This window comes from Hemiscyllium ocellatum, chromosome 3 (genome assembly GCF_020745735.1).
Source record: "Hemiscyllium ocellatum isolate sHemOce1 chromosome 3, sHemOce1.pat.X.cur, whole genome shotgun sequence".
Taxonomy (NCBI): Eukaryota; Metazoa; Chordata; class Chondrichthyes; order Orectolobiformes; family Hemiscylliidae; genus Hemiscyllium; species Hemiscyllium ocellatum.
The window spans coordinates 108,436,763-108,459,461 of NC_083403.1; the positions used below are offsets into that span (position 1 = coordinate 108,436,763).

The 22,699-nt window shown below is 40.1% G+C and overlaps 1 protein-coding gene across 1 annotated transcript in view; it reads right to left on the reverse strand.

Moving 5' to 3' along the window:
• The window catches only part of elp3 (elongator acetyltransferase complex subunit 3), an 87,713-nt gene that overhangs the window by 21,891 nt on the left and 43,123 nt on the right, over positions 1–22,699 (reverse strand). Inside the window, exons 11-14 of the mRNA XM_060821568.1 lie at positions 19,036–19,126; positions 18,615–18,680; positions 16,395–16,622; positions 10,824–10,905 (exon numbers count right to left, since the gene is read on the reverse strand). Of these exons, the coding sequence (XP_060677551.1) occupies positions 10,824–10,905; positions 16,395–16,622; positions 18,615–18,680; positions 19,036–19,126 (467 nt within the window). The remainder of the gene's footprint in view (positions 1–10,823; positions 10,906–16,394; positions 16,623–18,614; positions 18,681–19,035; positions 19,127–22,699) is intronic.

Sequence of the window (22,699 nt, forward strand, 5' to 3'; positions counted from 1 at the left end):
TCCATAGTTCTTATTTAACTGGACAAGGTGGCAGTATTTTCTTGCACTGCTGTTGTCAGTTTGGTGCTAGACACACTCTCAGTGCTGATAAGGAGAAGTCCTGGAATTCTGACCTTACGACAGTGAAGGAACTGCAATATGCTTCCAAACCAGGCTGGTGTGAGGCTTGGAGGGATACTTACACACAGTAGTGTTCCCATGCATCTGGTGTCATTGTCTTTCTAGGTGGTGGTCATAAGCTTGAATGATGCGGTCAAAAAAGTTTTAGTGAGTTGATGCAGTACATCTTATAGATAGTACACACTGCCGTTACTGTGTAAATATGGTAGATGGATGCCAGTCAGGTTTTGTCCTGGACAGTATTGAGTATTGTTGGAGCTGCACTCAACTAGGCAAGAGTACAAAGAACAATACCTCCAAGCCTGCGCCGACACATTTTTGCCTTTCATAGTAAAACTATCTTCAGTTACAGGATCCATATCCCTCTATTCCTTTCATATTCATGCAGATAATATGTCTGCTTTCACCACCTCCACTGGCAGCTTGTTCCAGGCACTTACCATCTTTTATGTGATTAACTTGCCTTGCACATCTCTTATAAACTGCCTCCTCTTGCATTTTTAACCTGTGTCCCCTGGTAATTGATTCCTGAGGGAAAAAGCCTCATACTTCCATTATATCCATGCTATTCACAACCTTACAAACTTCTATCACTACACCACTCAATCTTCTGCATTCCAGTGAAAACAAACCCAGTCTATCCAAACTTTCTTCATAGCTTAAATCCCCATACCAGGCAACATCCTGATAAACCTTTTGTGTACCCTCTGCAAAGCATCAATATCCTTCTAGTTGTGTGGTGACCACAACTGTATGCAATATTCCAAGTGTGGTCTAACTAAAGATCTTTAAAGCTGCAGCATAACTTATCTATCCTTATACTCAATGCCTATTCTAATGAAGGCAAACATGCCATAAGCCGTTTTTTACCACCTTATCTACCTGCACTGCCACCTTCAGTGATCTGTGGACCTGCACACTCAGATCTCTCTGAATATCAATACTCTCAAAGATTCTGCCATTCACTGTGTAATTTCAATCTACTTGACCTTCCAAAATGCATCATCTCACATTTGTCCGGATTAAACTCCATCTACCATTTTTCTGCCCATGCCTCCAACTGATCTATATCCTGCTGTATTCTTTTGACAATCCTCCTCACTATCTGCAACTTCACCAATCTTTGTGTCGACTGCAAACTTACTAATTAGACAAACTAGGCTTTCCTCCAAATCAGTTAAGTAGTATTCCATCACACTCCTCTCTTGTGCCTTGTAGATGGTTGACAGGACTGGGGAGTTAGCTGGTGTGTTACTAGCTGCAGGATTCCCAGACTCTGGCCTGCTTTTGCAGCCATGGCATTTATATGACTGGCACAGTTCATTGTGCAATCATTATTGCACAGGCCCACTTCTAACTTTATGATGAAGGGAAGGTCTTGTGGGGTATAATCCCCCTGATTCTCATCAATTCAAGCATTGCTAGGGCTCTTCAATGCAACACTAGATTAAATGCTGCTATGACCCTTCATCAGGAAGGTAAAACGTTGATTTTCCTGCTCCTCAGATGCTGCCTGACCTGCTGTGCCTTTCCAGCACCACTCTAATCTTGACTCTAATCTCCAGAATCTGCAGTACCCACTCCTGCCTGAATTCTGCCATGGCATCAATGGCAGTCATTCTCACCTCACATCTTGAATTCAAACTTTTTGTCCATATTTACACCAACAATACCATGAGGTCAACTCAAACTAAGCATTCGTGAACAGGGCATTGCTGAGTTAGCGCCACTTCACAGCACTGTCAGTAACACCTTTCATCACTTTGCTTATGAACAAAAGTAGATTGATATGGTTGTAACTGAACTAGTTAAATTTGTGTTGCTTTTTATGGATATGGCATACCTGGTCAGTTTGGCATATTACCAGGTAGCTGCTAGTGTTGTAGCTGCACTGGATCAGCTTGGCTAGCGGTATGGTTAAATGTGTAGCACAAGTCTTCAGTACAATTTCTGAAATGTGGTCAGGTCCCATAGCCTTTGTAGTGTCCAATGGCTTCAGCTGTTTCTTGATATCAAGTGGAATGAATCAAATTGGCTGAATACTGACATCTGTAATGCTGGGTACCTCTGGAGGAGGCCAAGATGAATCATCCACATGGCAATGGCTGAGGATCTGTCTCACCATATTAGTAACATCCAGAGATGCTCCGTTATCTTCAATGCTACTTAAATATTACCTGTTCAAAAATGTATATAATATTCACTAAACAGCTTTAGTAATTAGTACTGACTCTCTTCGATGAGTTTGTGCAACAGCATAATCATCCTGTTCCTAATGCTCTCATAGCTTCTGTACAACAGACATCAACCTACAGTGCCTATAATGTTTTTAGTTTACCTTTCCTTGCTTTCCTAAATGACAGTGTGATGTTGGGAAATTCACATTACAGAAGTCTGTCTCAAGAATTTTGGATGATCATGACTAAAGTGTCTTCAGATTTTTTTTTAACCTATTGCTTACATTACTCTGGGTTGGAAACCATTGGCCTTGGAGGTTTCTCGCCATTTCTAGATTCAGTATTTTCTCAAATATTGCTCTTTTTAAAACTTGTATTAAACTCTTAAGTTCCTCCTTTCAATTTATTTTTTGTTTTCCTTCTATCTCTGATACTTGATCCTCATCCTCAACAGTGAAGAACAATTTAAAGGAACTGAATTCCAGGTCACATTGGTTTCAAAACATTAACTGGGTCTCTCACCACAGAAGCTGTCAGACCTGCTGAAACGTCCAATACTTCGTTTTTATTTCAGGTGGGCAACATTCAAATTATTTCACTTTCATTTGTATTAAAAGTATTTAGCAAGGCTATCATTTCCTAATTTTCAATTACACTACCACTTGCATCTATCTTTACACATTATTTTTACTTTCCTCCATTGAATATACTGTATATCTAAAATACTTCAATGTTGCCTTTGATAAGGTTTTGTTGGTATTGCTTTTTTTGCTGATCCAACTAATTTCTCTGTATCTCTTTGCTGTTTCTATCTGTCCCAGTCTAGAGGGGATCTTGTATTTTAATTTTTCATAACCTTTTTGACCAAGTTTGTTTACTTATAATAAAAACAGCTTGCCAAGGGTGTTTGCTTATCCAAGTAAATCTCTTGGGTGCAGGCAGGACTTGTATCTGATCAAATACTGTACTTAATACCTCTCACTGCTCATCTGTGGTTTCATCTATCAATTGTTCTGACCAGTCGAGTATTCAATTTCTGCCTCATCTTCTTGACCATACCTAATTTTTAGACCTCCATTATGACTCACCCTTCTCCCGCTCAAAGCTAATATCAAATTTAATCACCTATGGTCACTCTTGGTCTATCGTAGATGAAAGTTCCAAGGAACTGCTTTAAACCTGACTGCAAATAATAAGAGTGGAAATAATCAAACATTTCCTTTCAATTCCCTACAATCATAATTATTTACCTCCTCATTCCTTGTCAATGTCTTGGTTTGGTTTTATTCCACATCCTGTTGGAATGAGCTGCCAGAGGAAATGGTGGAGGCTGGTACAATTGTAACATTTAAAACTGGATGGATACACGAATAGGAAGGGTTTGGAGGGATATGGGTTGGGTTTTGGCAAGTGGGACTAGATTAGATTGGGATATCTGGTTGGAATGTACTAGAGGGTCTGTTTGCATGTTGTACATCTCTATGATTGTGCAGATATATAAACAGTGCAATCTGTTCTTTCTCAGCCTGTAATCAAAACTGCCACTGAGAAAGGGTAACAAAGGTTCACCAGGTTTGTTCCCAGGATGGCAGGATTGTCCTATTAGGGGAGGTTGAACAAAATGGGCCTGTATTCTTTGGCGTTTCAAATAATAAGAAGTGATCTCACTGAAATTTACAAATTCCTTAAAAATCAGAGATAGGACAGATGGAGGTAAGAAGTCTCCCTTGGTTGTGGAGTCAAGAACTAGGGTGCACAATTTAAAAATAGGGAAAATGTCATTTGCCTGAGATGAGGAGAAATTATTTTACTCAGAGGGTTGTGAACCTTTGGAATTTTCTAGCACATTTTCTGATTATCAATAGCCTACAGGTTTATGAGAATGGATTGGTAAAAGGCATTGATGTGTTTGATCAGTCATAATTGTATTGAATGATGGGCAATGATAGGCCAAATGGTCTACTTCTGCTCACATGTTCCAATTGTATGCTTGAGTGCGCTTGGGAAGGAGAAGGGGAGAACAACACTGAATTTGACAAATGACTGCCAAAAACAGGACCAATCCAATGCGGCCAATTACTTCCCTTATCAGTCTAACCTCGGTCATCAAACTGGTGGAAGGGGCTGTTCTTTCAAGTTGCATTGCTTAGCAATAACTTATTCACTAACACCAAGTTTGGATTCAACCACAGTCACTCAGCCCTGACTTCAGTACATCCTTGCTCCAAGTATGGACAAGAGAGCTGAATTCCAAAGGTGAGGTCAGAATGTCTGCACTTAGCATCAAGAAAGCATTTCACCAGCTATGGCTTCAAGAAGCCTGGGCAAAACTAGAGTCAATGGGAATCAGGGGAAAACTTTGATGGGCAACGATGGGCCAAATGGTCTACTTCTGCTCCCATTTTCCAACTGTATGCTTGAGTGCGCTTGGGAAGGAGAAAGGGAGAACAACACTGAATTTGACAACTGACTGCAAAAAACAGGACCAATCCAATGCGGCCAATTACTCTCTTATCAGTCTATTCTCGGTCATCAATCTGGTGGAAGGGGCTGTTCTTTCAAGTAGCATTGCTTAGTAGTAACTTGTTCACTGGCACCAAGTTTGGATTCAACCACACTCAACCATGACTTCAGTACCCAACTCTACCCACATAGATTCTACACCTTCTGACCCTATATTGTGTTTTGCTATCAATTTAATTTCATTTCTTCCTTACAATGCAACCCTGCTCCCTCTGTTCAACTGCCTGCCTTTATGATAGGACATGTACTGCTAGAAATTTAATTCCCAGCCTTGACGTTCTTGCAGTTACATCTCTGTGATGCCCACATCAATTTCAATGTGTTACTAGCTCATTTACCTAGTTTCGTATATTGTGCGCATATAAATACAACACCCTCAGATTGCGTTGACTGCAATCCCGCCCCATTTCTCACAGCAGTCCTCTTATCTGAAGTTAGATTCCTAACGCTTTCCATACGCTTTGTCCTATTACTTGTTCTAGAAACTTTAATAACCTCTTTTGAGCCCTCCCCCATAAACGAGTTTAAAGTCCTTGCAACATCAATTTACCTCAATTCACAGCATCAGTTCGTCTACCTTATTCCAAATGTTTTATGCATTAAGCTTTAAATTTGTTCTTTTATAGGATTGCCCTATACCTTTATGGTTCCTCGATACAATGTGACATTCACACATGCTGTCTCTTCCTTTTATTTCTCATAACAATCAACTCCAACACAAACCAGCAATCCTACCTTCTTCTCTGACTTTATAATTTTTCATGCAACTGAACTTACCAACCATCCTACTATTTAGTTTAAGGAATCAGTCCCACAAATATATCTGCAAACTTCAATTGCACTCCCCCAGTAGCCAAAATGTTCTTCCTCAGAGAAGGACACCAAAATTGCAAATAATACTCCAGATGTGTTCTCACCAATACCCTGTACACGTGCAGCAAGACTTGCTCTTGTATTTGAATCTTCTTGCTATGAAGGTTAACAATACCATTTGCCTGCAGGCTTACTTTCAGTAGCTGGTGTACAAGTGCACCCAGGTTTCATTGCACCACCTCTTTCCCCAATTTCCCTATTCAGATCATAATCTGCCTTCTTGTTTTTGCTCCCAAAGTGGATAACCTCACATTTATCAATGCTATAATTCATCTACATTGCATTTGCCACTCATTCAACTTGTCCAAATCACAGTGAAGCATCTCTACATACTCGTCAACATTCACCAGCCCATCCAGCTTTGTGTCATGGAGTCATAGTCACAGATTCATACAGCACCATGCTGAACATAATCCCCAACTAAACTAGCCCCACCTACCTGCTCTTGGCCTATATCCCTCCAAACCCATCAAACCTTGAAATATTACAGATAGCTTTTTCATCTACATCATTAATATACATTGTGAATAGCTGGGGTTGAAACACTGCAATACCCCACTAGTTAGTATCTGTCACTAGGAAAACAAAAATTATTCCTATTGCTTGTTTCCTGTCTACCAAACAATTTTTTATCAATGTCAGTACACTATCCCCTAATTTCTTATTAGGGACCTTATCGAAAACCTTCTTAAAGTTTAAATGTAGACGCATCCACTGGCTGCCCTTATCAACTCTACTAGTTATACCACTGAAAAATACCAGTAAGTTTGTCAAGCATAATTTCCCTTTCGTAAATCTATGCTGGCTCTGTCTAATCTACTGATTGTTTTCCAAGCCCTCTGTTATTAAATCTTTTATAATGGAGGCTAGCATTTTCCCAGCTATGCATTTCTGTTTTCTCTCTACCTCCTTTTTTAAAATAGTGAAATTACATCAGCTACCCTTCAATCCATAGTAAATGTTTGAAGGGTTTACAGCATGTTGAAAGGTGACCATCAATGCATCCAGTATTTCTAGGACCACGGAGGATTTGAGTTATAGGGGGAGGTTGAATAGGCTGGAGCTGTTTTCCCTGGAGTGCCAGAAGCTGAGAGGTGACCTTATAGAGGTTTATAAAATCACGAGGGGCATGGATAGGATAAATCGACAAAGTATTTTCCCTGGGGTGGGGGAATCCAGAATTAGAGGGCATAGGTTTAGGGTGAGAGGGAAAGATATAAGAGGCAACTTTTTCACGCAAAGAGTGGTGCGTTTATGGAATGAGCTGCCAGAGGAAGTGGTGGAGGCTAGAACAATTACAACATTTAAGAGGCATTTGGATGGGTATATGAATAGGAAGGGCTTGGAGGGAAATGAGCCAGGTGCTGGCAGGAGGGACTAGATTGGGTTGGGATCTCTGGTCAGCATGGACGAGTTGGACCGAAAGGTTGTTTCCGTGCTGTACATCTCTATGACTCTGGGGATGTAAATTATCTTATCAGCCCCTGAGCTTTTTGGCCTTTAATCCCATCAATTTCCCCAAAACCCATTTCCCCACTAACATTGATTGCCTGCTGATCCTCCCTTTCACTGTAACCAGTGTTCCCAACATTTTTGGGATGTTATTCGTGTCCCCCTTTGAGAAAGCAGAACCAAAATATGCATTTAATTGATTTGCCATTTCTTTGTTCCCCATTAGAACTCCACCCTGTTTCTGATTATAAAGAACCTACATTGTCCTCCTTAATCTTTTTGTCTTCACATACCTATAGAAGGTTTTATATTCAGTTTGTATATTCCAGCAAGCTTATTCTCGTACTCTTATTTTCCCTCTCTTAATCAATTCCTTTTCTTCCTTTGCTGAAATCTAAACTGCTCCCTATCCTCAGGCATGCTGATTTTCTTGACCAATTTTTAGATCATCCCTCCTTGGATCTGATACTATCCCTTCTTAGCCATGGTTGTGCCAACTTTCCTGTTTTATTCTGATGTTATCTACTACACTTAGACAGTGAGCAAGGCAGATGGCTAGTCGGAGTGATTGGTAAGTAGAAGAGGTAGACAGCACGGGGGTAGGAGGAGAGGTGGATGGCAAACAAGAAGAGCTAATAGTGGGAAGGCAAATGATAGAGAGAGGGAGAAGTAAATGATGGTATTGGGGAAAGAGAGACCAACAATATCCCATTTATATTAAATTTGTGATAATGATCATATTATAGACAACTAGTATGTAATGTGGACTCAGTCACACTGGGAATTCCTTTATCTGAGACTGGGATTAAATACTTAAAGCTATAGCAGCGTAGGGATGACTGACTGATGCAGGCATTGTCTCTGACACCTATGCTATAGGTGACCCGAGAATGTGTCATCTCGATTGCCAGGATAGGTTGGTGTCAAACTCCAATAAGACCATGGTGGGAACTCTGGGACCTGCAACATAGCCATGATATTGTATCAAGAGAAAGTGCTGAGTCAATGGGATTCCGCTCAATACAAAAGGTTACAAATATAATGCAGTTGAAAAATTTAGACTTTTTTTTAAAGTACAGAAGACATAACCCTGTAAAATTACAAAGAGAGGGCACAGATGATAAATACAATTCCCAGAGCAATCTGGGAAGATCCAAGAGTTTGCACATTCTCCCTTTGTCTGCATGGATTTCGTCCCACAGAGCAAAGATGTGCAGGTTAGATAGATTGGCCACATTAAATCACACGTAGCGTCCAGGTATGTGCAGGCTAGATGGGTTAGCCATGGGAAATGTGGCGTTACAGAATAGGTTGGGTCTGGGTTGTATGCTCTTCGGAGGGGTGGTGTGGACTCGAATAGCCTGCTTCTGTACTGTAGGGATTCTATGAAAAGCAGACCTGGATATAAGCTTATATGCAAGATATTTAAGACCAGGAACAGGGGGAGTTTCTCTTACATAGTGGACTGAGAGTGTTCCCTCTAATCTTTCTTGGCACTAGATGCCAAACACACTCCTGAACATTACTTCTTTTGTGCAAGGGCAATTTACATTTTAAAATGTCACTGGGCCTTCACAAAGGTGGAAAAGCCTGTTTATTTCAATATGGTGCATTTCAGATTGCCAGGGCATGTGTGCAAATGTACCTCAGAGCAACACTGGTCCCAAATCTGCAGAACTCATTAATGAAAATAATCATTGAAGAAGAGATCATGTAAACAATTTCATATTTTCCCTGAACCATCCTTATACTTCCAGACAATCAAAGGCATTGTATCAATTCTAGGCAACACACCTAATGAAGAATGTCAGGCCGTGGAGAGGGTGCAGCAGAGATTGACTGAATAGCACCAGGCATGACAGAATTCAGTTACGTGGGGAAACTGGAGAAGTTCAACTTGCTCTCCTGAACGCAGAAAAGGTCAAGAGAAGATTTAGTAGTGATGTTCAAAACTGTTAAGAGTTTTGATAGAGCAGATGTGGATAAATTGTTTGAACTGGCAGGAGTATCTTCAACCAGAGAGCAAAAGCCATAGTGAGGTGATTTCTTTTCATGCCATGACTTGTTGGGACCTGACTGAAAGAGAATAACTTAACAGTAACTTTCAATGTGGAATTAAATACTTGAAAAGGAACTATTTGCCGGACTATTGAAAAAAACAGAGTGAGACTGTCATATAGAGCTAGCATGGACACGATAGGCTGCATGGATGTGGTGACTGGTTCACCGATATTACAAATAAATAAAGATAATATTCTCATATATATGGGCATAAGAAAACTGCTTTTCTTTGCAAATACTTTCTTCACTGGAATGGCACACTGACCTTTGCTAAGACTGTGAAATATTAGTTAAATGCAGTGGTAAGCTGGAATCAGCAACAAAAAAAGTGACAAGTTAATTTGATCTGCTGCCCATCTCTCTAGTTACAGCCATAATATCCTTTACTCTATTGTTAATGAGAGTACAATGAGATTGCCATCATCTTTCAATGTCCAGTCCCCTTAGTCATTTATAATTTATGGAGCAGCAGATCCTCAATGATAATATCAGCTTTCAGAATGTAATGACAGAACAAATGCCATCAGTGACAATTGTGTCCAATACTCGGCTAATGAACCAGCACACCAGATGGGATTGCTAAATGTTGGAAGCAGTGTTCCCAAACATGCTCAGTCCAACTGCTTTCACATGATCAGGATGTTGGACAGTCCAGCAGGACCACTCATTCTAGACACACACATACTTAGGGCATTCATCCATGTAGAGCATGAAGATTAATTGTTGTGTGCTGCGCTGCAGATGAAACCATGACTAATTTGTGCTGAAATGCAGTAATATCTGCTAAAATGTTGCAAAAACATAGCTGGTTATCTAATTGCCCCACCGCACAATGTGATTCTAGTCTTATCCTATGTAGTGATGCATTTAGGACCACCAATGATGTATAATAAATACTACATTGTCAGCATTGACCATCTCTCAAGGTCAAATTATAAACAGAACATGAGAAATGGTGAAAAAAAAGTAATGGAAGCATAGATGAAGCATTACCACAGTAATAAAGGGCAAATGATCCATTTTTATAAAGAAAAACCAGATCTTAAGCAGGAGTATTTTGACATCTGGACAGTCCCATTAAAATCTAGAGAAATGTCAGAATCAGCTTCTTTACACAATGGGTAGTGGAAATCTGAACATTTTCCTCTGAATGGCTGAGGTTGATGGACTTTTGTTGAATAATTGTACTTAAAGTTAGGGAAGAAAGGTGGACAGATAGAGTTGCTCTACAGATCAGCCATGATCTAACTGAATGGTGGAACAATTTTGAATCCTATTCCTGTGTTCCCAAGCTGGGAAAGAGTACTCTTATTTACTATTCACTTCCTGTGCACCAAATCCCAAATTACCAAAAAACAACTTAAATTTTACATATATTAAAAGTAACAATGAATTATGTTTTGAAGTCTGTTACATTTTGTGCCAAATCCTTACACCTCTACTTTCTGCTGATGCTCATATCCATGCTTCCTCAATGAGAATTATTACAAAGAATTAGTAAAACACACTATACTTAAGTGTGCGCTGGAAAGAGAGAAAGCAAGCCTTATACTTCAAAACTGTTCGTCATATCAACCATACCAGTCCTTCATTCTATGAATTGTAAGTGAAGGTTACCTGAAATAACAGCTATTTTGGATGATCCGTGTTCTTCTTGAGCAATCCGTTCTGCCTCTTCCATTAAAAGCATTCCGAAACCCTGGAAAAAAGAAATTTTAACAAAACTGATCAACTATACAGATCAGCCATGACTTTACTGAATGGCAAAACAGACTCAAGGGGTGCAATGTCTACTTCACGAAAGTGGCAATTCCAGATAAGCAAGAACTACAATTCAGATGAAGGAACTGAGGGCAGATGACACAAAGTAGGTGGAGGGACTGGTAGTGCTGAAGAAGTGGGTAGGCTGTGGGCAAGTGATGGAAAAGTGGGCAAAGATGGATTACAGACGGGCTAGAGGTGTGGGCAAAGAAGTGGCAGATGGAATAAAATGTGGGAAAATGTGAAATTATGCGCTTTAAAAAATAACGTACACCTCTGTTCTCCCTATTAAACAGGGAACGGCTTCAGAAATCTGAAGCACAAAAGGACTTGGGAGTCATAGTTCAGAATTTTTTTAAAGTTAAAATGAATGTGCAGTTGGCAGTTCAGAAAGCAAATAAAGTATTAGCATTCATTTGAAGGCGGCTAGATTAAAGAGAAGAGATGTACTGCTGAGGCTGTATAAGGCTCTGGTCAGACCCCATTTGAAATATTGTAAGCAGTTTCGGTGCTACCATCCAAGGATAGATGTGCTGGCATTGGAGGGGGTCTACAGGAGGCTGACAAGAATGATTCTGGGGATGAACAGTTTGTCAGATGAGGAGCAGTTGAGGACTCTGTGTCTGTACTTGATGCACTTTTGAGGATGAGGATGAATTTGTTAATCACTTACAAAATGCTGAGAGGCCTGGATAGGATGTTTCCACTGCTAGGAGAGACTAGGACCTGAGAAGTCAGCCTCAGAGTGAAGGGATGACCCTTTAGAACTGAGATGTGGAGGAATTTCTTTAGCCAGAAGATGGTTAACTTGTGGAACATATTGCCTCAGAGCAACTGTGGATGCCAAATCATCAAGTGTAAGAAAGACAGAGATAGATAGGTTCTTGATTTGAAAAACAATGTCCAGTCTCTTTTCTTTCTGGATTTTACCTCGCCCTCTGTTTGTTGCCAGATATTTCATTTCCTGAGAGCGTATTCCTCATTGCATTCATTAGTCAAAGCAACAGGACACCTTGTTTTAAATGCTTGATTAATTTTATTTAGGATAAAGGAATCTTCACAATGCAACACAAGATTTCAGTTTCGTCACGCACTAGTCCTTTTAATTACAAATGTCATTTATTGATTATGTAGTGCTATTTGTGTAAATAGACACTCTAAAGCACTTAAATGAAAACATGCAAAGAAACAGATGGAGTACTTTTAAAGGGCAGTCAGTGATGTAGTGTACAAAATATGACAGCCTGTACATAAATTGTCTACTGTGTTTCCCTCATTTTAACAGTAATTGCTTTTCAAAACTACGCATTTGCATTATTTTCCCTGTCCATATTCACTTGTGCAATACTGAATTATTTATTTATATTAACAATGATATAAAATACAAATTATATTAAATAAAATAAAAAGGTTGACACATGGAGACCTGAATGAAAAGGATAACAACGATAACTACTTCGTGTTGAGTTCTGTATTTGAGGAATGCTTTATCCATCAAAAGATATCCTGCATTTTTGATCGTATTTCATGTTTTTCAAAAGGATGCAAGAGGAAATGAGATACACAAAATACTGAATGATAAAGCATAACTGTTTTAACAAGGCATAAGGGTAAAATGGAAAAAGAAGAAAATCAGGTGAGTGAGTACTTTCAGAATCGTCAACAGTTTTTCAGCAGAGAAGAGGTTGAAGTGAGGACAGTGAACTGATTCAAGTGATATTGAGATGACATATGGGAGACAGAAGGGTTGAGGCCAAATAAAATAATTTTCTGATTGTATATGTATATCTGAAGCTAGTGGAGAAGAAGGAATATGAAAACAGGAACAGAACAGTTAGGAATTGTGCCCAAGTCTTTGATGAAGCATGACAATCATCTATTGGAAATTCCTTCTTACTATTGAAATCCTAATTTCAAACAATGGAAATTCACATTACAGGTTCCAAAGTACTTGAATACAACACATTTAGGCCATACAACATCACATGGCTTAACCTGATTTGAGGGTTAAGAGCAATGCAAAAGTTTTATTTTATTCAAATTTTTACAAAGGTCTTCAAAAGAGAAAAATTCAACTTAACTAAACACTGTTGCTATCAACAAATCACAATTGAATACATTTTTCTTTCTACATATAGGATTGGTCTTCTTACAAGTGAGCATTAACCACTAGTATTTATCACTGGCTCATTTATTTCTTGTTAAATTTCTCAATAGCAGTAAATACATCCAATGAGGTAAATTCATGAGTGAAATAAAAACGTTCTACACCTCTATATTTCTAGGTAGATTACTTAGCCACATAGCGATGCCATGCAAAAATTAATTTTGACATTCAGTAACAGTAGAGGGAGAAAAGGTTCTTACATGTAACAGGTTCACTTCGACAATGTACAGATGTTAGTTTTAAATCTTTAGGAGTCGGTCAACAACTCAATGGAGTTAACATGCCCTGACTCCCTTACCAAGCAACAATGCCCCCCCCCCATCAGCGAGAAATATAATGAAAAAGATATTGAAGCATCTTGCAAACTCGGTGAAGCCCAAGGAGCTTATTGGTTTTACTAGAGTGACATCAATCAAACACAGTACCCTTCTAAATCTGAACAAATGCTGTGATGGGTCCAGTTTGTAATCTATCTGCCTATTGTTTTTTTCGATGTCAATGTCAAGTGACAGGCTTTAATGTCTGGGCAGTCAAAATAAAGCTCATAAAGTGAGGGATCGTGGAAGTACTTCATCAGAACCCCAAAGGCAGCTTAAGTTTGTGAAGAGCAAAACTAGGGACCATTACCATAGGACAGTCAACAACAATCCTTAGAGAGAAATCAAGAGAAGCTTCTTCAGAGAAAATGGAATTCACAACCACAAATAGTGGTTGAGACAAACAGAATAAATGCATTCAAGAGAGAGAGAAATATTATATTTGATGAAATGAGACAAAGTAGTGTGGGAGGAGGTCATGTCATACATAAACAGTCTGAGACAATGAGGCTGAATGGTCAAGTATTGTATTGAAAGTAGCATGCAACTTCAGGATGATGACACTTTTACAACTTGCAAGCAGTGTTACAAAAGGGGTGTTTCGGTACTCTTTTGCATTATGGCAAATGGGGGAGTAGCAGGGCTGCATGCAGGGTCCTGCCCACGGCTCATCCGCCCCCGCATGCCTTCTTCCTTTCTTCTTTTAAATATACTCTTTCTCTTTCATTTTTTCCCTTTTGATTTTCTTTTCTTTGGAGCCTTTTGCAACAGGTTAGTCGGCAAAATCAACAAGAAATGGTGGCTGCTCTCGATGATGGAAGGCGATGGTGGCAGCAGCAGCAGCGGGCAGGGACATCCCCCCAGAATTCAGGACTAGCAGCAGCAGTGATGACAATGCTCCACCAATGATTGGAGGCGGTAGTGACAGCAGACTTTTCAAGATGGTATCGGTGGCAAGGCAACATCTCAGAGGAAGGCGGCCAGAGCAGGACTCCTGGTGAGGTGGCAGCAACATGATATGCCCAGAATCGGGACTCCTGGCATCAAGGCTGCAGTGGAGCCAGGGACTCCTGGTTGTGGGGTGAATGTAGGTTCAACTTGGGACCCGCATCGGCAGTGGCGAGGTGGGCCCAGCAACAAAGAGATGGCACCAGCAGAGAATGGCGACTTCTATGTTGGTGGGTCTGGTGCAGGTGGTGAAACAGTAGGGGAGGTGGCACTGGTGTCGTTGGTGAGCTGGCTCAAGACACCCTTTCACTTGATATCTTTTATACTTTTTATTCTTAAATTATTCAAAATAGTACTGGGTTGTGGCAACTGTTGAAGCTTTTTGCAGTATTTTACTGTATTATTCATCATAAAATGTAAGTGACAATAAATAAACCATAAAACATGTCTCCACTGATATGTGATTAATCCTCAGCTAAGACAGTTGGCTGACCATTTCACTTACCATCAGCTAAAAGGAGACTAGAAATTGCAGTTTTTTTTCTTGCACTCACCAGAAAAAGACTAGAAAAAAGAGATGCCATTTTATATGGAATGATGGCCAAAAGCTTTTGTTCACCAGTCAATGCACAAATGGGGATTCCTACAGTCCCAAAAAGCTACAAGACCAGTTTTATTAGCAACCTCATGAGTACGGCCCCAATCATCTTCTCAATTTGTAAACTTGATGGGAGGTAAGACATAACAAGACTATTTTGTGTCATCTGATCAAATCATCACTTGCTGTACATTGCAAAAACACAAGAAAGGACCGTACCCACCACATTTGACTCTGAGCATTACGCATTCTACCTCAGATTGCCTGGGAAGGGAAAGGTGTCTCAAAAATGACAACAGGTAAAATTTGATGCCACGTGCTGCTATAATGCAGTAAATCCTTGAGTGTTTTTTTCTACCAGCAGGATGTTGCTATCAAACCATAAAGGTATTTTGCCTACCACACAAATCAGTAATGTGATAGATGAGTTTCAGTACTGGTGTAATGCCTGGTATGTGGGCCGTACATCCCAATAACTGGCAGACTGTGTTAAAAACCCATTGATCATTCACAGCTAGCAGCATGTCACTAGTGCTTATCCAGACCGTGCTTGTAAGCCTCAGAAACGTATGTCCCACCATTAGATGTGATGTTACTCTTGGAAGTTATTTCTTAAAAAATCCAGACCATGCTAAGAATTACACTAGGAGTCAGTTTAAAATCGTCAGCTGGGCCCACAGTGTGATGCATTTGCACAAATTCATATTGCTACATGTAGAAGTACTGTTTTATGTAGAGAAAAGAAATTTGTACATATATTGCACCATTTTCAAAAAAGGGAATTATGGAGACAGTCAAACTCTGCCATCTTCATGGGGTAACTCCCTGACCAATTAGAATCTACTTGCCCAGGTCTGAGAATTAAGATTGACAGTTAACTGTTCTGCTGCATCTCCTTGCCGATGATGACTCAAACAAACAATCAGCATCTCTTCTCACTGCTAAATGGTCTTTCTTTCAAACTTGTTCCTTGTGTCCTAGTTCTGATGAGTGCAAGACAAAAAAGCTTCAACTTTTAGTCATGATTTGGAGATGCCGGTGTTGGACTGGGGTGTACAAAGTTAAAAATCACACAACACCAGGTTATAGTCCAACAGGTTTAATTGGAAGCACACTAGCTTTCGGAGCGCCGCTGGTGGTTCCTCCTGATGAAGGAGCGGCGCTCCAAAAGCTAGTGTGGTTCCAATTAAACCTGTTGGACTATAACCTGGTGTTGTGTGATTTTCAACTTTTAGCCTACTTTTAGCAATGTTTGAAATTTCCAGAGTTCAGATGTGGGTCAACAATGGAGATTAAAATAAATGACCATTTGCTGAAATAAGAATTTTTACAAATCTTTATGTTGGTTTCAGTGATTGTTCCTGTGGAATTAAATTGCCCAAATGCTTTATCCTTACCTGATGTTGGAATTTGGATGGATCCCTCGCACTGACAGGCACTACACTGCCATATACATGGAGTTCTCGCACAATAGACACTCCTCCCTTCAGCTCTGTTCTAAACGTTTCCTCAGAGCACTTCCGCAGGCGGAGTAGTCCGATTAGAATGTCCTGTTCGGGGTCTTCATAGGACAAGAATGTTTCCCAGCCACCACTTGCAACATAATCTCTTCTCACCAATTCTACCTGAAGGAAATTAACCACACTCAAGATTCGTGTGCTACAGAGGAAAGATTATTTAATTAACTACTAACTTAGACCCTTCCATTACATGGGCAGATTATTAACATAACTACCCATTCAGAGCCTTTAACGGCAGGCAGCAGGCTATGAAAGTAGCCACACATACAGACACTGCCATTTCAGGGAGCAGACTATCAAATTAAGCACAAACTCAGACATTTTTATTGCAGAGAACAGACCTTTACATTTTTTTTTCTCCAATGTGGCATGCAAACAGAGCTTATAAAATACAACACAGGAACAGGCAATCTGGCCTAACCAGTTCACTGGTTGTTATCCTCATTGATAGCAGCAGCCGTAGTCCTATATGCCTATTCTGTTTCATTTGCATTCATTCTTCATTGCATTCGCAATACATCTAAACTATTCGTAAATGCCAACGTGGTCTTTGTTTGAATCACTACCACCATAAATGTATTTCACAGCCACACAACCCTTGAGATAAGAAAAGTCAAATTCAAACCTGCAAGCAAAATGTCCTGACCACTCGTAACTTTAAAAACCTCTACCAAATCACCCCTTAATGCTCCCTGACATCTTCCCTGAGTGACCTGGTTCTCTATTTAAGATTGTACCCATTTGTTCTGGATTCTGAACTGAAGGAAAGAGTTTTTTTCTCCATCTACTGTACAACATTCTTTTTCATTTTAAACACTGACATAAGACCACCCTTTGACCTCATCCAAACTCAACCCCATTTATGGTGAAAATGTCTTAATTTATTCAAGTTCACTTGAAATCTGCAAGGGATCAAGCCAGTTTGGTGCAACAATATCTGCTATCAGGATCACAGGTAGGTTTTTCAGACGCAGAAGATTCAGTGATTGTGACCTCTTGGATATTATGCACACTCAACCCTGTTAAGAAACAATTTTGTTTTATTTTGTCTTCGCATTTATCTCTGAGCTGCAGCTCAACATACTTTACCCTCCTGAGAACTGATAATCAAAAGTTACTAAGGAAATAAATGATGTGGAGTAGAATCTCAGCTACCATCCCTCTCAGCACTTCAGTTAAGTGTACAATGCTTATTTACCATCCAAATTACTTCTGTCACTCAAGAAACACACAGATTATAATCTGATAACCCAGGAGTAATGATGCTGATAAGAATATAAATGCACAAGGGAACACATAGAAGGAGGAAGGTGTAAACTTTTTTATAAGGTTTTGAGAGTTGCTGCAAATAGGGAATGGTGAAGCTTCCTATAATTTAAGAACTACTTCTACTTTATAGCGTGCAGTTCATTCACTGACCATTTCACGAACGATGAACTGATAGCAGTTGCCTGACTCACACTGAATGGGATCAAATACTGTGGAAGTAGCAGTTGACAGGATGTGCACTCCCCAGCATATTAGTAATCAAAATTCACGTGTGGAATGAACTTCCTGAGGAAGTGGGCACAATTGCAATTTTAAAATATTTGGATAAGTATATGAATAGGAAACGTTTGCAGGGAAATCGGTCAGGATCAGGTGGGACGAGTTTAGTTTGGGAACATGGTCAATATGGACTAGTTGGATCAAAAGGTCTGTTTCCATGCTGACTCTGTGACTCCATAGAGGTGTCACATCTGAGCCTCTAACCATCCTCACCACGTGCCATTTGAACACAGTCCCAGTGATTCTTCACAAAGCCAACAAAACCAGAGCACCATTCATTACCAACCAATTCTGTAAATCCGTCATGACAATCTAAAAGATGCTGTCATGTGGAAGAAGAGATTGTAAGCTTCTAGAAGAACTAAATGGACGCAAGGACCTTCACCCACACATTTTTTATGCCATGAAATATTTAAAGCTAGGTTTTAGATCGAAAGGCTCATTTTTAAAGTCTGGAATATGTGGGCATTGTAAAGTGTGGCACTCTGACCCCACCAAAAAAAGTACTAAGCATGTACTCAGTACACTCATAGCGAGGACTGCACTTACCTGATATGGTCGCACTTTGTGATGAATTTCCTGGATTCCAACCTCTCTCGTTCGCACATCGCGACACTGAGAATAATACAGGACAAAATGTCAAATCTCTAAGGCTCAATTATGAAGAATCGCTTCATAATTAAATGTTTTTTCCACAGTCTCTGTGAGATATAATACAAACATGCAGCATCACTGCCTAGATATAATTGCACTGTATAACTGTTTAGATGGAGGCTGAATTTTTTTAAAAATAAAGATTGTTAAGAACTCAAACTTATTGGATATCTATCATAGACTAAAAGATTTATTTACTGGATTGGGATATTTTATTGTGTTAATCACATTACATGTCCATTGTAACAAATTTGATCAGACAGAATGAAATGCCTTTATTTTAGAACAAAGTGTATATTTTCTTTTGAGACTTTACCTCAGTTCCCCAATCTTTCATCCTGGCCAAGGCTAGTTCTCTTAGGTTCCCATGCTCCACTCCAGAGCTGACCAGGGGCATTGGGATGTCTCTGCATTAAAAGAAATACAAACTATTCGTCGTCAGATTTCACTAAATAGCAGGAGCAGATACGTTCATCAGAGTCGAGAGTGTGGTGCTGGAAAAGCACAGCAGGTCAGGCAGCATCGGACGAGCAGGAGAATCAATGCTTTGGGCAAGAGCCCTTCATCAGGAATGTCGACTCTCCTGTTCCTCGGATGCTGCGTGACCTGCTGTGCTTTTCCAGCACCACACTCTTGACTCTAATCTCCAGCATTTGCAGTCGTCACATTTTTCTTCATCAAACTAGCTGTTCTTCGAAAACTATCTTGTTTTAAAGGTCCCTTCCAGTGTTCACTTGTTAGGCACACAGATGGCTTATTAATGATTAGGGAGGATGGAACAATGGACAATTGCGAGAATAGCAGCAAAACAAAGGAAGCTGCAGTGGCTACATAAGGGGGTTAAATATAGCTTAAAAGTAGAGAAAAGCTAAGCGATACAAATAAAATCATAACAAATCGAGAATCAGGAACACAACATAAAAAACATATGAAACAGGAGCAGAAAGAGGTCATTTGGTTGAAACCTGCCTTGCTAATAGGATAGTGGCTAATGTGCTCCAGGCCTCAATTCCTCTTTCATGCCAGCTTCTCATTGCCCTCAACTCCGATATTTCAAAAAGTTACCTATTTCCTTTAAATACTTTGTGATCTAGCCTCCACAACTCTCTGGGATGGGGAATTCAAGACATTCACTACCCTCAGAGAAAAATCTTTTGTATTTCAGTTTTAAAGAATATCCCTTTATTTTGTAACTACGTCCCATAGTTTATGATTCCTTCACTAATTTAAACATCTTCTTAACATCTACCCTATCAAGCTCTCTTAAAATCTTGTATATGCGTTCACAAGATCCAACCTCCATGGTCTAAAGTCAAACAAATAAAAGCCTAACCTGCTTAGTAATTCTCGAAAGGTCAACCCCTTCATTCCAGAAATCACTCGAGTGAATCTCTTTTAAACTGCCACCAAAGCAAGTATATTCTTCCTTATATATGGGGACCAAAACTGTACACAATACTTAAGACGTGGCCTCACTAACACCCTAAGACAGATGTAACAACCCATCCTTATTTTCAAACTCCAATCTCCTAGCAATAAAGGCCAAAATTCCATTTGCCTCCTTCACTAGACGCTGAACCTATGTGCTAACCTTTTGTTTCGTGCACAAAAATGCCCAGATCCTGCTGTGCTGCACTTTTTTGGAGTCTCTCCTTTTCAGCAATAGTCTGCCTTCTGATTCTTCCGACCAAAGCATGACCTTTTACTTTTCAACATTGAAAGCCATTTTTGCCCACTTCAACCTATCTATATTCTCTTATATCCTCATCGTAAAATGCCTTCCCAACTATTTTTGCATTGTCAACAAATTTGGCTGGATTACACTCTGCCCCCCCACATCCAAGCTATGAATATGTGTAGTAAATCACTGGGGCCAGAGAACCAAACTTTGCAATAGTCTACTAGTTACGCCTTTCCACCCTGAAAAGACCTATTAATCGTGAGTTGTGGCAATCAATTCAAAATCCATGCTAATGCATTAACCCCGTCATAATGTGAGCACCTAACTTCTGCAATAATGCTTTTACGTGGCACCTTATCAAATGCCTTCTGGAAATCCAAATACTACATCTTCCATTTCCCCTTTATCAAGGTCTAGCTCGAGATTCAAGCTCAGATCTAGATAGGATCAAAAAGCTATGCATCATGAAAGTAACTAGTTTGCAAAGATCAGAACACACAGAAAATTGTGTTTGTTGTTTTTTGAATTTTTGAGGCAAGTTACAGTGTGAGAAAATTAGTAGGTGTAGAAATGTGGGGTGCAGATCAAGTAATGACATTGCATCAAATGAAAATTGACCAAAATCTGACCAAACTGGATAAGCTCATATAAAAAAGGGACAATCAGCTATTCATGATAAAAAAATTCAAAATCTTGTATGGTTACATTGCACCAAGGTCAAATGGAATACTGTTTTTAATTAAGGACATAGCCCAGTTTTTGAGAGAGGAGCAACCAGAATTACTCGGGCTATGGTGGAGTGGTCTAAGACACTGGGTTCAGGTTGCAGCCTCCTCAGAGGCATGGGTTCGACTCCCACTGCTGCCTCATGTTTTCGACAGTATTCACTGTAGAAAACAACAATGTTGTCGAGGAGAATACTGAGATACAGGCTACTAGACTAGGTTGGATTGAGGTTCACAAGGAAGAGGTATTAGAAACCCTGCAGAGTGTGAAAGTAGATAAGTTCCCTGGGCCGGATGGGATTTATCCTAGGATCCTCTGGGAAGCCAGGGAGGAGGTTGCTGGGCCTTTGGCATTGATCTTTAAATTGTCATTGTCTACAGAAATAGTGCCAGAAGACTGGAGGATAGCAAATATGGTTCCCCTGTTCAAGAAGGGGAGTAGAGACAACCCTGGTAATTATAGACCAGTGAGCCTTACTTCAGTTGTTGGTAAAGTGTCGGAAAAGGTTATAAGAGTTGGATTTATAATCATCTAGAAAAGAATAATTTGATTAGGGATAGTCAGCACGGTTTTGTGAAGGGTAGGTCGTGCCTCACAAATCTTATTGAGTTCTTTGAGAAGGAGACCAAACAGGTGGATGAGAGTAAACCGGTTGATGTGGTGTATATGGATTTCAGCAAAGTGTTTGATAAGGTTCCTCACAGTAGGCTATTGTACAAAATGTGGAGGAATGCGATTGTGGGAGACATAGCAGTTTGGATGAGTAATTGGCTAGCTGAAAGAAGAAAGAGAGTGGTGGTTGATGGGAAATGTTTATCCTGGAGTCCAGTTACTAGTGGTGTACCACAAGGGTCGATGTTGGGTCCACTGCTGCTCCTCATTTTTATGAATGACCTGGATGAGTGTGTAGAAGGTTGTGTTAGTAAATTTGTACATGACACTAAGATCGGTGGAGTTGTGGATAGTAAGAAAGGATGTTGTTGGTTACAGAGAGACATAGATAAGTGGCAGAGCTGGGCTGAGAGATGGCAAATGGAGTTTAATGCGGACAAGTGAGAGGTGATTCACTTTGGTTGGAGTAACCGGAATGCAAAGTACTGGGCAAGTGGTAAGATCCTTGGTAGTGTCGATGAGCATACACAGATCCTTGAAAGTTGCCACCCAGGTTGACAGGGTTGTTAAGAAGGCTTACAGTGTTTTAGCTTTTATTAATAGAGGGATCGAGTTCCGGAACCATAAGGTTATGCTGCAGCTGTACAAAACTCTGGTGCGGCCGTACTTGGAGTATTGTGTACAGTTCTGGTCACCGCATTATAAGGAGGATGTGGAAGCTTTGGAAAAGGTGCAGAGGAGATTTACTAGGATGTTGCCTGGTATGGAGGGAAGGTCTTATGAGGAAAAGCTGAGGGACTTGAGGCTGTTTTCGTCGTTATAGAGAAGACGGTTGAGATGTGACTTAATAGAGACATGTAAGATAATCAGAGGGTTAGATAGGGTGGACAGGGAGAGTCTGTTTCCAAGTATTGTGACGGCAAGCACGAGGGGGCATAGCTTTAAATTGAGGGGTGATAGA